The following is a 15,388-nucleotide window of genomic DNA, read 5'->3' on the forward strand; positions in this document are numbered from 1 at the left end:
CTGTTAACAGTCTCCATTTTCCTGGTTTATTTTAATAAAATAGAGGAGAATTCTAAGGACTGGTTGATTCCTGATGGGGAAGTCCTGTGTATATGTCAATAAAGCACTGTTGGCCAATAGGGAAGCAAGATAGGTGGGACTAGGAGTCCAGGAGGACTCTGGGAAAGAGAAACACAGAGAGCCATCATGTAGCTGCCATAAGGGTAAGAGGTCCAGACCCTTTTCTATGGTAAGAGAAATATTTAGATTAATAATTATGGAGTAAATACTTAAGACAGAGCTATCCAGTAAGAAACAAGCAAAGTCAACAGCTTCATAATTAATACAGCATCTTGTGTGTTATTTGGGGACTAGAACGTGGCAGATCCCAGGCAACTGGTGGGGAAAAACCAAAACAGCTGGCAAGAAAAAGGCTTCCCTCAACAGATTTCTCTATATGTTGAGCATTTAGTTGTTCCTTCACCAGGTCTTCTAAAGCCTGCCCTTTGTGTTAAAGGTGATAGTACAATCCACATAAGTTCATCTGACAGGCTTTTTAAAGGTAGAGCTGTTGTTGTCTTTTGGAGATTAACAGGCATTGTATCCTTTTCCGGTACAACCCAAATGGTGAAAATTGTTAATTATAAATTTTCCAGAACCATATGTTAATCTACATTTAGTTCCTAATTTGGGGCAAATGTTTATGTGTGTGTTCCCTTGCAGTAATAAATCATGTCACCTCAAAATCTTTGCAATGCCAGCATTGTAATGATTTAATATACCTCTATGTCCTTTTGGCCAATACATGTCAGACATAGCATGATCTTCTTTCCTGAGATAAAGTTCCTGTTCCTAAGAGTTGAACATTTACCTCCTGAAGAGTATAATGTGGAGGCCAAGATTCTAGTGACATAGTTGTTGCATGCACACCTGTGTCTTTCCCACATGTAATGATAACATCATTCATTCATACTTTTAATTTTGGTCTCTGCACTTTTATACAAGTTAGCCAACACACCCGCTCTTTTATTTTTCTGACTTTTTTGTTCACTTTTTTATAGCAATTCTATGATCCAGAACATTTTTTGAAATAATTATTAGGCTACTTAATTGCTCTGGGTAGTGCTTTCCAAGGTGACAGGAAAGGACTGGAGTGAATTTGGTATAGGGTTTTGCATAGTGGCCTGCAAAGGCTTATTTGGTAATCTCTGGTGAACCTACATTCCTTTATCCAATGCCTGCTTTTGCCACACCTTTGGCAAAATCCAGAATGGGGGGCTTTCTGTTTGGATTATATTTCTTAAACAAATTTTTAATAGAAGCACCTTGTTTACAAGCCATTTTCAGCTGACCTTGTCTGCCACAATTAAAACATTTGCCATTTCAGTTTTTCTTTAAAACTTTTGAAATAACCTATCCTATCCATGTATCATAATTATGATCCTATCCTCTGATTCAATCCTCCAAAGATATTGATTTTGTTTTTAAAGGAGTATTTATCCTTTTGCATTTGGCATTAGCATTTTATAACTCATAATTGTTATTTTTTTAACATCTGAGTCTGATATCATTCAATTTGCCATTAATGACAGTCTTATAAGAAGTGTATAAATGCTTCCTTTGGGCCCTGTGTAACTTTTGCAAATGAATCAATTTTCTTTCCTGAATCTCCAATTCTGACCCCAAGAATTCAAAGCTGCTTCATGGATTAAACCCAGGATATCATCTGATTGACATTGCCTTTCTAAAATAGAATGATCTCTTTCTCCAAGAATTTGCCCTTGAGAAATATCTATACATCTAGCTTTAGCCTTTTGTTCAATAATATTATCCTCTTCTCTGAACCAAGAAGTCCATTGTATTTGTAGTCCAGGCTCTAGGACAGTTTTAATCAAATCTGTCCAATCTATAGGAATCGCTCTATTATAAACAGACCACATATTTATCATCTGCTTTGAAAATAGTGAATGGACACCATATGAATTTCCCTAAATTTATCATTGTCACAGATATTCAAGTAACTCCTATAGAATCCCCCTTGTTTAACACTTACTATAAGGTTACTCGATATATTAAAGGTGATTCTCTTAAGACCTTAGAGTGTTCCTTTTTAACCTGAAAATGCAATGGTAAATTTGTTTCTCTATTTAATTTCCCAGTCTAGGTTTGACTATCTCTAAAATCAGTTTTTATTAAGTTTTGCTAAGGTCTGCATCTTAGCACTTATATCAACCATATTTAGAGATAAACCAAGAATTATCAAAAGGACAACAAAACTTTCAAAATAACAACAGTGTATCAAATCCAGTTAAGTTGATTAGCCCTTTATGTTCCATTGTAAGTTATGTATTATGTGATGATATGAAGATCTAATTTTCTTCATTTTTATAGTATTTTTCCATTTTTTAGTGTGAGGAAAACTCTGTTTTTAACTAATCCCTTCTTTTAAGAATTTCCAATAAACTTACCTAAGTTGCCAACAGTGTCAGTGAGTTGTGAGTCATAGCACAGCTGAATCAGAGAACTAGATTATAACCATGAGCTGAAAGCCTTAAAGGCAAAGCCTTAAAGCCTCCTGACTTTATGTGGCAGATGAAGACTCTTTGGAAAAAAACACAATAAAAATTCCTCATTTACTCACATATTTGAGTAGAAAACCTAACTGGTCAGTCAGAGACTCAAGCTGGAGTCATGTCTGCTGCTCAGGCTTGGCAAGGGTCTGGGTCCTATATCTCAGAAAGTTTTTCATGAATTCTTACTTTAACATTGTTTACCAATTTGTAACACATGCTAATAAATGACCCAGAGAACGATATTGGGGTTCAAGCTTCAAGCTGAATATCAGAAAAGCAAAGCTGCTGGTAACTAGTTTCTTACCTCCACCTCAGTGTGAGTGAGCTGGTCCTATCTCCATGAGTTCTCACCAAGCCTCAGACTGTAACCATTCATCAGCTTGGCTGGAGAATGAATGCCTCTCTGAGACCTTTATTCTGTGTTAAATTCTCTAATGTTAAGATTAAAGGCAGGGATTATAATTCTGTTTGGACTGATTCATTCTTGTTTAAATCTGGGAGGCCTTGAACTCACAGAGATCCATCTATCTCTTTATCTTGAGTCCTAGGTTTAAAGGTATGTACCACCACCTCCTAGCTTCTGACTATGGATATTATAGATGTGTGTCTGGTTCCAATAGCTATTGGCTCACTTTGCTGTTTTGAAACTTCAGGCAAGTTTTAATGAATCATAAATACAATAACACTACTTAAATATATTCATGAAAACACATTGTATGTAAATAAACACATATACATACTGAAGTTCATTAATACAAAAAAAGTCAAAGTGAAATCCAGTATGGAATATCATTTCTACCAGTGAAAATAGAGTTGTAACAAAATTTCATGACTTAATCACATGTTTCATTGCACTGTTTCTATTTTTATTTAAGCATTTAGTTCTTCTGTTAGATATGATGATCTGCAATATCAAAATATTATTGTATTTTAGAATAAAGCAATTAAAATTTTGAGACAGCTCTGAAAATTAGATAATGGACTTTTAAAAATTAGATAGTAATGATATTTTCCATGTTTTGAAAAACAACAAGTGTGTAGATAGACCTTTCTAAAATTTAAAAACCAATAATCAGTATTAAGAATACTATAATACTAAATATCTTACCAAATACTAATAATGAAAATATGCTGATGTGCTTAATAGAGCTGAATATAGTATTTTTACCTTTGGGATCTAATAATCAGGGATGCTATATTCTCATTTCTGAGCATTATTCAATGTATACTTGCACTCTTGAGGTTAGAATAATAGTAGAAAACTAGTCTCATGGGAACCTATTGGTATTGACCTCAGGAGATACATACATTATGAGAATGAGCCTGTGACCACATCATTAATGGACTTTGGTTATTAAAAATCAGCATTGGAGCTTAATATAAAATGTGTCTGTTTCTAAGGAATCTGTGAAGTCAATTGATATGTCTACTAATGCCTAGAAGAAACCTTGAGTCGGCTGCAATTATTTTTCTGAATTTTAGAGTTTTTAAGATAGCCAGGGCCCTCACTGTTCCTCAGTCAATGGTTTGGAATGATAGTGGGTGTTGTCCTAAAATTAATTTTGGAAACACTGAAGAAAGAACATACATAAGTCTATAAGTTAAGCTCTCTTTATTCCCTGATCAACTGTCAGTCTCTTTAAACATTCTCAAGTAATTTTGTGCTGACACTCACCTAGATTTCATTATTGTAGGCCTAAAACAAAGTAAGCTAAGGCAGAACGTTTCTCCTCTGATCAAAACCCTGCCTTTCTTCCACAGTTACAAGTTTTTAAAATTTTTCTTATATTTTCTTAAATATTTATGGTGGAAATAAATGTATTTTGATTGTGCATTAGTTTGCTGGGTCTTTCAGAATAGTATTTCTACATCAAACATGGCTGAAGAACTGATCATCTCTTCTCTTACTCTTCTGGATGCAAAAGTTACAAGAATAAATGTCAACATAGTTTATTTCTTCTAATATGTAAAGGTATGATTTGATTCTCTGTGTGTACCCTACATTTTTCTAATTATAAAGATACCACTCTATTATCACTTACTTTCTTTCCCCAGGAATTCTTTCAAAGCATAATCAGATTTTGAGGATTAGAAGGCTAGTTTTTCTTCATATAAATGCTAAAAAGGACATCAACCCATTACCATAATGTACTTCTCTTATCCTTTATGTTTCTTGAATACAACTTCTGACAGAATGTTTATACTATTATGTAGAGATACTTTGAATATTCAGAGGGAAAATATAGATGCTAGTAAAGCCTCACTCTTCAACTTCAGTCTTCCTATTTCACTTTCACAAGTACAAAACACTTTGAAAGGGAACATGACAGAAAGTGTACCATATAATAACAATGGTAATATGTTAGGTGTCTCCTCAGACTTAAGCTTGTAGTGACTAGAACGGAGTGGTGCATAACACTTAACCACATAGAAAACAATAGTCCATCACTTAAAGACTCATCTTAATGAACGGTTTCAGGGTTATATCTCTGACCCTGGGTAGAGAAATGGATTTTATATTTTATGTGACTGTATGGACGCCATTTGCTGAAAAATAAACACAAACCCTGTCCTCATTTAAGTGTTATTCCATATGAACTTATCAATTACCTGGGAAAAAGGAACTGAAAAGTTGTCAGTTCTGTAGGTGATCGGTTGCCTGCTCCCTACCCCCCGCTGCTGCCCGACAAGCTGAACCGGGGACTTTCGTGCCTGCTTAATTCTACACTATACTGCCTCAGCAGCTACCAGAGCCCTTGCAAGCTCCACTGCTGTGCGGTGAATCTGCCTTCCCAAATCTGCCCATTAAGCTTTCACAGGTTCCTTGGGAGCATCCGATTTTCCGTGGAGAGGTAGCGTTTAGCAGTACACCTCCGCCATCTGCTGGCCAAGCACGGTAACTACAGGTATTTTAATTTGAGATAATAAAGGAGGTGAATTTTTCCAATTTAGGAATCACCGATTGATGGTAAGAACATCTAATTATAACATGGCAGGTAATTTAACACTGCAGGATTTTGGAGATTTCATTACCAATGTGATGGATTATGTGGTAAAAGACAATTATGATATTTTTCTTACGTATATGTGTGCCATGCTTGTGATTAGTGTATTAATACATATAATCACTTGGAAGAAACATGAGCTTATGTTTCAAAAATTAGAGTCAAAAATTCAGGAACAAGTGGATTTGGCTACATTTAATTCAATGTCCGCTAAGACTGACTCTAACCAGGTGGAACTTTCCAATTTAGCAGAGTCAATTAAAAAGTTAGAGTTAAAAATTCAGGAACAAGGGGACTTGGTTAAATTTGACCAGGACAACCTTCGAGACACATTCAATTCGATGTCCACTACATTTATGGCTAAGATGGAATATAACCAGGAGGAATTTTCAAAATTAGCAGGGTCGATTCAATCTATGTCTGATAATAATGGCAATCTAGCGGATCGAATGTGTTTTCTGGAAGGAAAAATAGATGCCTTTGGAGTTTTTAGGGAGGATGGTATGAAAAGCTTGGAATTTCGTTTAACTGAACAATCCAAAGAGTTAAAACAATCTTTAATGCAGAAAATCCAAGACCTTAATGAACAATCTGAGGACTTGGGACAATTTTTAATGGAGGAAATAGAAGACCTCAATGAACAGTCCAAGGAATTGGAACAATTTTTAATGCAGGAAATACGAGACTTAAAGGATGACATGGTTGCAAAATTTCAATCTTTAGAAGATACATCCTCTGAAATATCAGAAGTGGAGTCAATGGATGCTAGGCCACTAGGAAATAAACGAAATATGGCTACTAGACATCCTAAGGTGGCCTTTCCAGTAACTGTAGTAGAAAGGTCATCATCACGGAGGCACCAATCTGGTTCCACTACACAGAAATGGGAACCTATTCCCATAAAAGATATGAAAACAATTAAAAATGCGATCATGACTTTTGGGGTCCACAGTACTTATGTAAAACAGTTACTAAACACATGGGCAACTACTAATAAGATAACTCCCTCAGATTGGAATGATTTAATATCTGCAGTGTTGGACCAGTCTACACAAATACAGTGGAAAGCTTTGTGGAGACAGGAAGCCAAGGCCCTTGAACTTCAAGGTTTGAAGGATGGCTTTGATGCTTCTGAAAGTAAGATTATGGGAGAGAAGCAATTTTCTGACCCGCAGGTCCAAGCTGGTTATGATGAGCGTACATTTGATTTATGCAAAACAGCAGCACTAAATGCTTTGGATAAGGTTCGTGAACCAGGGGAAAGAGTTGAAGCATACTCGAAAGTGATACAGGGTCCGAGAGAAAGATTCTCTGAATTCTTACAAAGATTATCCAGAGCAGTAGATTTACAAATAACTGATCCTAATATTAGGCGACTTCTTACAGAATCGTTGGCTTATGAGAATGCAAACCCACATTACAAACAGATACTGTGGCCATTAAAGGTAAGATCAGCACCATTGGAGGAATGGGTCTTATATACAACTAATGTTGAGTATGACAATCCAGAGGCAGGAACTTGGATAGGAGAAGCCATTTCTAAAGGATTTAGGAGGAATCAGGATGAAATATGGCCTACCCAAGAGGAGATACCAAATTGGGTTGGGCAAGCAATCTCTAGAAATTTTAAAAGACATCAAAACTTTAGATGTTTTAATTGTGGTAAAATGGGACATCTGAGTAGGAACTGTAGACAACACATTCCTAGGAATAATTCTTCTACCAGGAATGTGTCAAACAGAAGGCCTCAACCTCCTGGTCTCTGCAGGAGGTGTGGAAAAGGCCGGCATTGGACAAATGAATGCAGATCCACAACAGATAGACAAGGTAGATCTTTAAAGCCAAAAAACGGATCTCAGGGGCTCAACCGAGCCCCAAAAAGAGAGATTATCCGGTCATTCCCAGTGACAGTGGAGGACAGCCTCTCCCAGGACAATTAGAAGATCCACTGCCCATTGTAAATTATACGGCACTGGACAATACATTAGCTCCAGAGGATGAATCAATTACATCAGGAGGAGATACAAAACATATATTTTGGCAAACTTCTATACAATATCATAGACCCAAGCTGGCAGTTAAGGTAAATAATAAGGTAATTTACGGTCTACTGGACACAGGCAGTGATGTCACTATCCTTAATCAGCAGTCCTGGCCACACGACTGGGCTTTAAAAGAGGCTAATGTTCAATTCTTAGGGATTGGAACCCTATCTGAAGTTAAACAGAGCGTTAGATGGATTGACTTTATTGGGCCAGAAGGACAGAGAGGAAGGTTAAAGCCATACGTTGCAGATATTGCTATAAACCTCTGGGGTCGTGATCTACTCCAGCAATGGAATACACAGATTAACATTCCTCCTGTATCAGCTAGGAATCATAGACAAGCTTCTAGTGGTACAAAGAATAAAGTAAGGCAGTACAGAAAACAGATGCCAAATGTACAGGCTGTACAGATGCAAGATGCTAGTGCCAAACCAACAGAGCAACCAAAAGCTCTACCCTTAAAATGGCTGACAGATGAACCCGTCTGGGTGGGTCAATGGCCTATGACATCTGAGAAGTTAGAGGCTTTGGAGAAGTTAGTTCAGGAACAGTTAGATGCTGGACATATTGAGGAATCAACTAGTGCATGGAATTCACCTGTTTTTGTTGTCAAGAAGAAGTCTGGTAAGTGGAGAATGGTTACTGATCTTAGAGCCATCAACAAGGTAATTCAGCCTATGGGGTCTCTACAACCTGGGATGCCGTTACCTTCTCTAATTCCTAAGGATTGGCCAATTATAGTTATAGACTTAAAAGATTGTTTCTTCACCATACCGTTACAAGAAAACGACAGAGAAAAGTTCACCTTCACGGTGCCTACCTATAATAATTCCCGTCCGGTACAGAGATTCCAGTGGAAGGTACTACCTCAAGGTATGTTAAACAGTCCAACTTTGTGTCAATATTTTGTGAATAAACCTCTAGAAATAATTCGTAAAAAATTTCCACATTCGTTAATATATCATTATATGGATGACATATTATTGTCTGATTCAAATAAGGATACATTGGAAAAGATGTTTGAAGCAGTAAAAGAAACTTTGCCTCGCTGGGGATTACAAATTTCCCCAGAAAAAATACAAAGAGGAGATTCTATTAACTATTTAGGTTATAAAATAGATGCTCAGAAAATTAGACCACAGAAAGTACAGATAATGAGTATTGGCAAATAGCTTGCAGTGACTTTTTGGGAACTATTAGTAATAACTATCCCAAAACAGAGAGAATAAAATTCATAAAGAAAACAATTTGGATTCTTCCACGTATCGTGAGACAAACACCTATTTCTGGAGTTCTTACCTTCTACACGGATGCAAACAAATCAGGTAAGGCAGGGTATAAATCAGGAAATATAAGTAAAGTAGTTCAAAGCCCTTACAACTCCGTACAAAAGGCAGAGTTATATGCCATTCTCATGGTACTTAAAGACTTTACAGAGCCTCTCAATATAGTCACGGATTCTCAGTATGCGGAAAGAGTTGTCTTGCATATTGAGACTGCAGAATTTGTTCCTGATAGTACAGAATTAACCTCATTATTTTTACAATTACAGGAAACCATCAGAAACAGGACTCATCCTATATATATAACACACATCAGGTCCCATACAGGTTTGCCAGGTCCTCTGGCACAAGGCAATGATGAAATTGATCGTTTGTTAGTAGGTAATGTGTTGGAAGCTTCAGAATTTCATAAGAAACACCATGTCAACAGCAAAGGTTTAAAGAAGGATTTTTCTATCACCTGGCAACAAGCCAAAGAAATAGTAAAAAATTGCCCCAGTTGCTCCTTCTACAATCAAACTCCATTACCAGCAGGTTGTAATCCTAAAGGTATTCATAGAAATGAACTTTGGCAAATGGATGTATTTCACTTCCCAGAATTTGGCAGTTTAAAATATGTACACCATACCATAGACACGTTCTCAGGATTCCAATGGGCTACTGCCCTCAGCTCTGAAAAGGCTGACTCTGTTATTACACACCTCTTAGAGGTGATGGCTGTTATGGGTATACCTAAAACGATAAAAACTGACAATGCTCCAGCATATGTCTCCAGTAAATTGGAACAATTCTTCAAATATTATAATATAAAACATGTAACTGGTATACCTTACAATCCCACAGGACAAGCAGTGATTGAAAGATCTAACCGAACCTTAAAAGAAATGCTTCATAAGCAGCCGGGGAGAACAAAGACCCCTAAACACAGGTTACACAATGCTTTACTAACATTGAATTTTCTTAATGCTGATGAAAAAGGACAAACTGCAGCAGAAAGACACTGGACTACAGAGAAGACTTCTGAATTGAACCAACCAGTGTATTTTAAGGATGTTATGACCTCAGTCTGGAAACCAGGATATGTGTTACGTTGGGGAAGGGGCTATGCTTTTGTTTCCACAGGAGAAGAAAAGCTTTGGATCCCATCTAAATTAATTAAGATTCGATCAGAACAGAAAACGTCTCAGGAGGAGGAAGGATGACAGCTCATCTACAAGGTCTGCTAAGCATAAGGAGACCTCATAAAAGGAAAGAGAAGTATTCTGTTTGTGTCTTTACAGGACAATTAGAAAACCCTAGGTATATGGATACCTAAAGAAGAAAGGATAGCTACTCAGAGGACCACCAAACATGAAATAATGTGATGTGTTATCAATGTCTACATCTCTGTATTGTGTTATTATAATTTCTATTTCTTCCACTTCTTAATATGCCTGAGTCCCAATTCATTTAATTATTGCTGGCTTTGGAGTTGGATTGGCTCTCCTACTTTAAACCCAAGCATATTGTTAAAATGTAATTCAGACTTTCTGTATTATATCAAAGAGCCATTGATATAAGACAGAAACAACATCAAAAAAAGACATACATATATGGGGACTGTCATCTGTGTATATTTGATTTTTCTAAAACTCTAATCTCCTTCATGTGTATTATCTTCCTCAGGGTTGCCTTTTCCAGTATTCATACACATAGAAGTTAAGAATTTCTGTGCTAACATTAATATTTCAGTTTTCTAGAGACAAAGGGATTTCTTGACAGTGATCTTCAACTGCTTCAGAAAGACAATGTGGATTCACTTTCCCAACTCTGCCTGATTCGACTGGATACATCTGAACTGCCCCACATCATCGACCCCACCTGACAGGCACCATCCTGAAACCAGCTTGGAACTACATCACCCGACACATCGTCAGGCCAAGAAACTGATACAGTGCATCTTCTACAATCTGATCAGAGCTTCAGACAAGAGCTTCAATCAAAATCAGAAATCTAATCCAGAACTTCAGTCAAGCCTCTCCTGCAAAACGACCTATTTAAGACTCTTGTTATACTAACAATTTTTTCCCACAGGTCCCCATGATTGTCATCGTCCCACTTCAGCAGGAAGTAACTTTGAGAATTCCACGTCCCCTCTCCCTACTATTGACATAAAAGGATAGTTTACCCCTGTTAGTGTAATTTGCAATTATTTAGGGTTGGAACCGGAAGGAGGTGTTCAGACTTAGGCATCCCTTTCGGATAAGTTTAGAATTTAGGTGGAATGGATATGTTTAGTTTAGGATAAGTAGATTATAACTTAATTATCACCCTCTATGTATATATGTTGTATATGTTTGAGTTTGTATCAAATTTAAATCTTCTATTTAGACTAAAAGGGGAATTGTAGGAGTGAACCCCACAAAGCTACCCGCCCAACAGGGCGGGGTCAAGGTAGAGATAAAAGGTAGTGAAAGGAAAAGGGGCCTCCCTCTCTTTTTCTCCTGGAAGCCAGCCACGCTTCTAACTCCTGGTATGTGCGACTCTCTCTCTCCCTGATAAATAAATATATTGTTTTTCCCTATATAGCCTCGATTACCGCGATACAGTTCCATAACATTTAACACAAAATATCATAAACACTAGATTGGCATCAATGTTTCTCATTATTTTCCATTCTTATTCCTTGAGAATTCCTCCTAAAATTATGTTACAAATTCTTCTGCTGTAAACAGTATGAGATAATTCAACAGAAATTAGAAAGATAATGGCACTGAAACTAGGAAAGGGAAGAACTCTAGCAACAGACAAAAATGATAGTTTATTTATTTCAACAAGTGGACAACATTGACACTTTGCTTGGTGTCATGTATTATTGAAAGAGGCAGTAAATTTCCAACCATTAACTCATTAGCTCACTATTCCCCTTCTCATTTATTTTCTTCTAATTATCCCAAAATCATATTGTATTTGATGTGATGGTTGCTATGAAAGTTATGTGTATATATATATACATATATATATATATATTCATCAAAATGTAGGGAATGTGAAATAAAACTATACCACAGTATTATGGGAGAATATATTACTAAAAATTAGTAAATGGTGGCATTATCACCACTAAAAAAATAAAACAAGTGAGCATTCCAATTTTTGTACATGGAATAAGTTTTGCTTGTATAACATATCTAAAATGTAAAGGAATTCAGAATTAATTTTAGAAAATGCAATTATATACAGTAAGATTGCACAACATAAATTATAAAATGGTAATACTGTAATTTTCCTTAGGAAAGGGAAAAGGTTAAGTTAGTCAAGTAGATGATGGTGGGACTTCAAACATACATATATAATTTTTTGAAATAAATATAACTAAAACAATCAAATTGAACTACCTAAATATTTTTCTATGAATTGGTATATAGTAAAGCTTGCAGTTTTTATTATGAATAATCAACAATGAAAACTTGTTGACTTCAAACATATTCATTATGTACATTTTCATGGAATGTACTTCCTAGTTTAAGAATTCATGAACTAAGTTTAAATATTATCCAGTGTAATATTTAAATTACTTTTGTATTTAGATATGTAATTATGTATTCAGACTAATTAAATACCAAATTAATTAATAAATCCTTACTTTTCAACATAAAGGATAATCTCAGATGTAGAATCATAAGATATATATGCTCTTATGTAAGATATGCAATAATCAAGTTAGAAATATTCCTTCTTTCCTTGACATAATCACTGTTGCAATCAATACACACACACACACACACACACACACACACACAGAGAGAGAGAGAGAGAGAGGAGAGAGAGAGAGAGAGAGAGAGAGAGAGGAGTGATTTCAGGTCCTATTTGGAGAAATAGTCTCTTCCTGTTTCTAGTTAGTTGTTTATTCCTCATGCCTGTGTTTGAATATGTGATCTATCAGCCTACCACCAGGGTTGATGTTTATCATGATGCTATCCCTCTATGCTGACTCTGATAGACTTTTACCACTCTAAAAAATTTCTACTCTAAGTTGATTTGGTCATGGTGTTTTATTATAGCCACAGAGATATAGCAACATCCTTTATTATTATTTTTGTATATTGGGTCATATCTGGAGGCAGGAATGAAGAGTGGTCATAGATTGAAGACAGAATGCAGGAAATGTAGACTTCTTATCTCTTTCTATCTGTATAATATATGCTTATGAAAACAACTCATGATTCAGTAGAATTGGTAGCAGGAACTTATTTTTCTGTAACTTAATGAGTAGTTCAAAAATTCTAAAGCATGCCAATATTGGTGCGCATTACTTTTGAGATACAGGTTTACTATGATCGTTCTAATACATTTTTCCTAGGTATGAATAACTTCTCGAGAAAATGGCATGCCTTATTCATTTGCAGATGTTTCAATATTCATTGGAGAGACCAGAAGTTTTAGGAATAATGGACAAGAAGAATGTAATAAAAGTGTATGAAGAAATGAACTACTAGTGCAGTTTACATAATAAATGAGGCATCTTAAAAATATTAAATCACTAGTTCACAAGCTTCAAATATGTCAAATTTAGTGACATTATTTTTAGAAAATACATTTAATATATCATCTCAAAGAATTTATGAATACTACATAAAAATGCTTCTATAATTACCATACTCACCATACATTAAATGGTACTGTACCATTACTCATCAAAATTCAATTAATTCTCATCTCTTCTTTTGTGTAATATTTAGCATAAATATGGAACATTCAAACCAATCATGTATTTCTGAATTCTTTCTCATTGGACTGACTTATGCTCCAGACTTTGAGTCAATTATTTTCACCTTGTTCCTGTCTATGTATTTTGTTACTATCTTTGGAAACATTCTCATTATCCTGGCTGTAAGCTTTGACTCCCACCTCCATACTCCAATGTACTTCTTCATCGCCAGTCTGTCCTTTACTGACATCTGTATAAGCACAACAATAATTCCAAAGTTGCTAGTGAACATTCAAACACAGGATCAAAGCATCAGCTACACAGGTTGCCTGTCACAGGTTTGTTTTGTTTTGATTTTTGGTGGCTTAGAAAGTTGTCTCCTCGCTGTCATGGCCTATGACCGCTATGTGGCCATAGGTCATCCGCTGAGGTACACAGTTATCATGAAACCTTTCCTCTGTGTGTTACTAGTTTTTCTATCACTGTTGATCAGTACCATGAATGCACTACTGCATAGTCTGATGTTGCTAAATCTGACTTTCTGCACAGACCAGAATATCCTCCACTTCTTCTGTGAACTCGTTCAAGTCATTAAACTTGCCTGCTCTGATACTTTCATCAATACCCTTCTTATATATACAGTTACTAGTGTGTTCGTCGGTGTTCCTCTTTCTGGGATTATTTTCTCTTATATTGAAATTGTGTCCTCCATTCTTAAGATCTCATCGGTCCAGGGACAGAAGAAAGCATTTTCTACCTGTGGCTCTCATCTCACAGTAGTGTGCTTATTCTATGGAACAGCATTTGGAGTATATATGAATTCTGCTGTTTCTGAATCTTCTTTAAAGAATGTAATCTTTTCTATGATGTACATTGTGGTCCCTCAAATATTAAACCCTTTTATATACAGTTTGAGGAATAGAGAAGTCAAGCAAGCCATAAGGCACCTCATCTTTTCTGTAGTCTTATAATCTCCATGAGTTGAGTTTACAGAAACATGTAGAAATAGAAAACCTCTGGTGAGCTAGCATAACTAATTCCTTCATCATTAAGTGCTTCAAAAATGACTGATCATAAATTGTTTTAGCACATTTCTATGTGGTTATTAAGTATGGTAGTGGTTATTATCTTCAAGTATTGTGATGTTACACAAAATTTAATTCATTATTCATTTCATTTCTGTGACTTCTCTGAGGCAGAGACAAATAAAGTGTACTTTGTGGTTATTGCTGTTTGTTTTTTTTAAATATCACCAACCTGTTTCTGAAAATGAAAGGTATATAGCATATGAGCAAATAGAAAGCTTTGTTCACTATTGAGTTAGATTTAAACACTGGATAAAGACAGATCACATACTTAATTATATTCTGGCTGCAGCCTGCAGGAACATAAATTTCATACTTTTTAAATAATGACTGATAATTTGCCAGAAAAACAGCATTTATAGATCTCTGAGAGCACCTACACTGATTGGCTGATTATTTTTCAAATTCATGTTCTGAGTAGCTTCAAATTTTGTTGCAATAAATGTCTTTGCTATTAAAGTTATTAGTATTTCTCAAAGAGAAATAAATATTATCATCGTATATTGAGGATGTAAAGCCATTTACTCATTATTAGTATTTAGCATTTTTTTAACTTATAGTTTCAGGAGTAGAGCTTTTTGTAGACCCATATGAGGACATCTCATCATAGGAAACATTCATTGTAGAGGATCCACACATTTCATGTAAACCTCACACATGCAAATTGAGGTGTGTAATCCATTTGTCTAGTTTATTCTTTGTAATAGACCTTCTATTATGGTCAGATC

At 35.7% G+C, this 15,388-nt stretch overlaps 1 protein-coding gene across 1 annotated transcript; it reads left to right on the forward strand.

Annotated features, from left to right (window-relative positions):
* The first annotated feature begins 13,607 nt into the window (after nt 1-13,607).
* LOC101836951 (olfactory receptor 7G1) lies at nt 13,608-14,770 on the forward strand. The gene has a single exon (XM_040740867.1). The coding sequence runs from the start codon at nt 13,614-13,616 to the stop codon at nt 14,544-14,546; it is 933 nt and encodes a 310-aa protein (XP_040596801.1). The 5' UTR covers nt 13,608-13,613; the 3' UTR covers nt 14,547-14,770.
* The last annotated feature ends 618 nt before the right edge of the window (nt 14,771-15,388 follow it).

This window comes from Mesocricetus auratus, unplaced genomic scaffold (assembly GCF_017639785.1).
Source record: "Mesocricetus auratus isolate SY011 unplaced genomic scaffold, BCM_Maur_2.0 contig_5463_pilon_obj, whole genome shotgun sequence".
NCBI lineage: Eukaryota > Metazoa > Chordata > Mammalia > Rodentia > Cricetidae > Mesocricetus > Mesocricetus auratus.

Bases quoted from the DNA above. Each gene is read 5' to 3' on its own strand.
- LOC101836951 (XM_040740867.1), top strand. From the start codon at position 13,614: ATGGAACATTCAAACCAATCATGTATTTCTGAATTCTTTCTCATTGGA.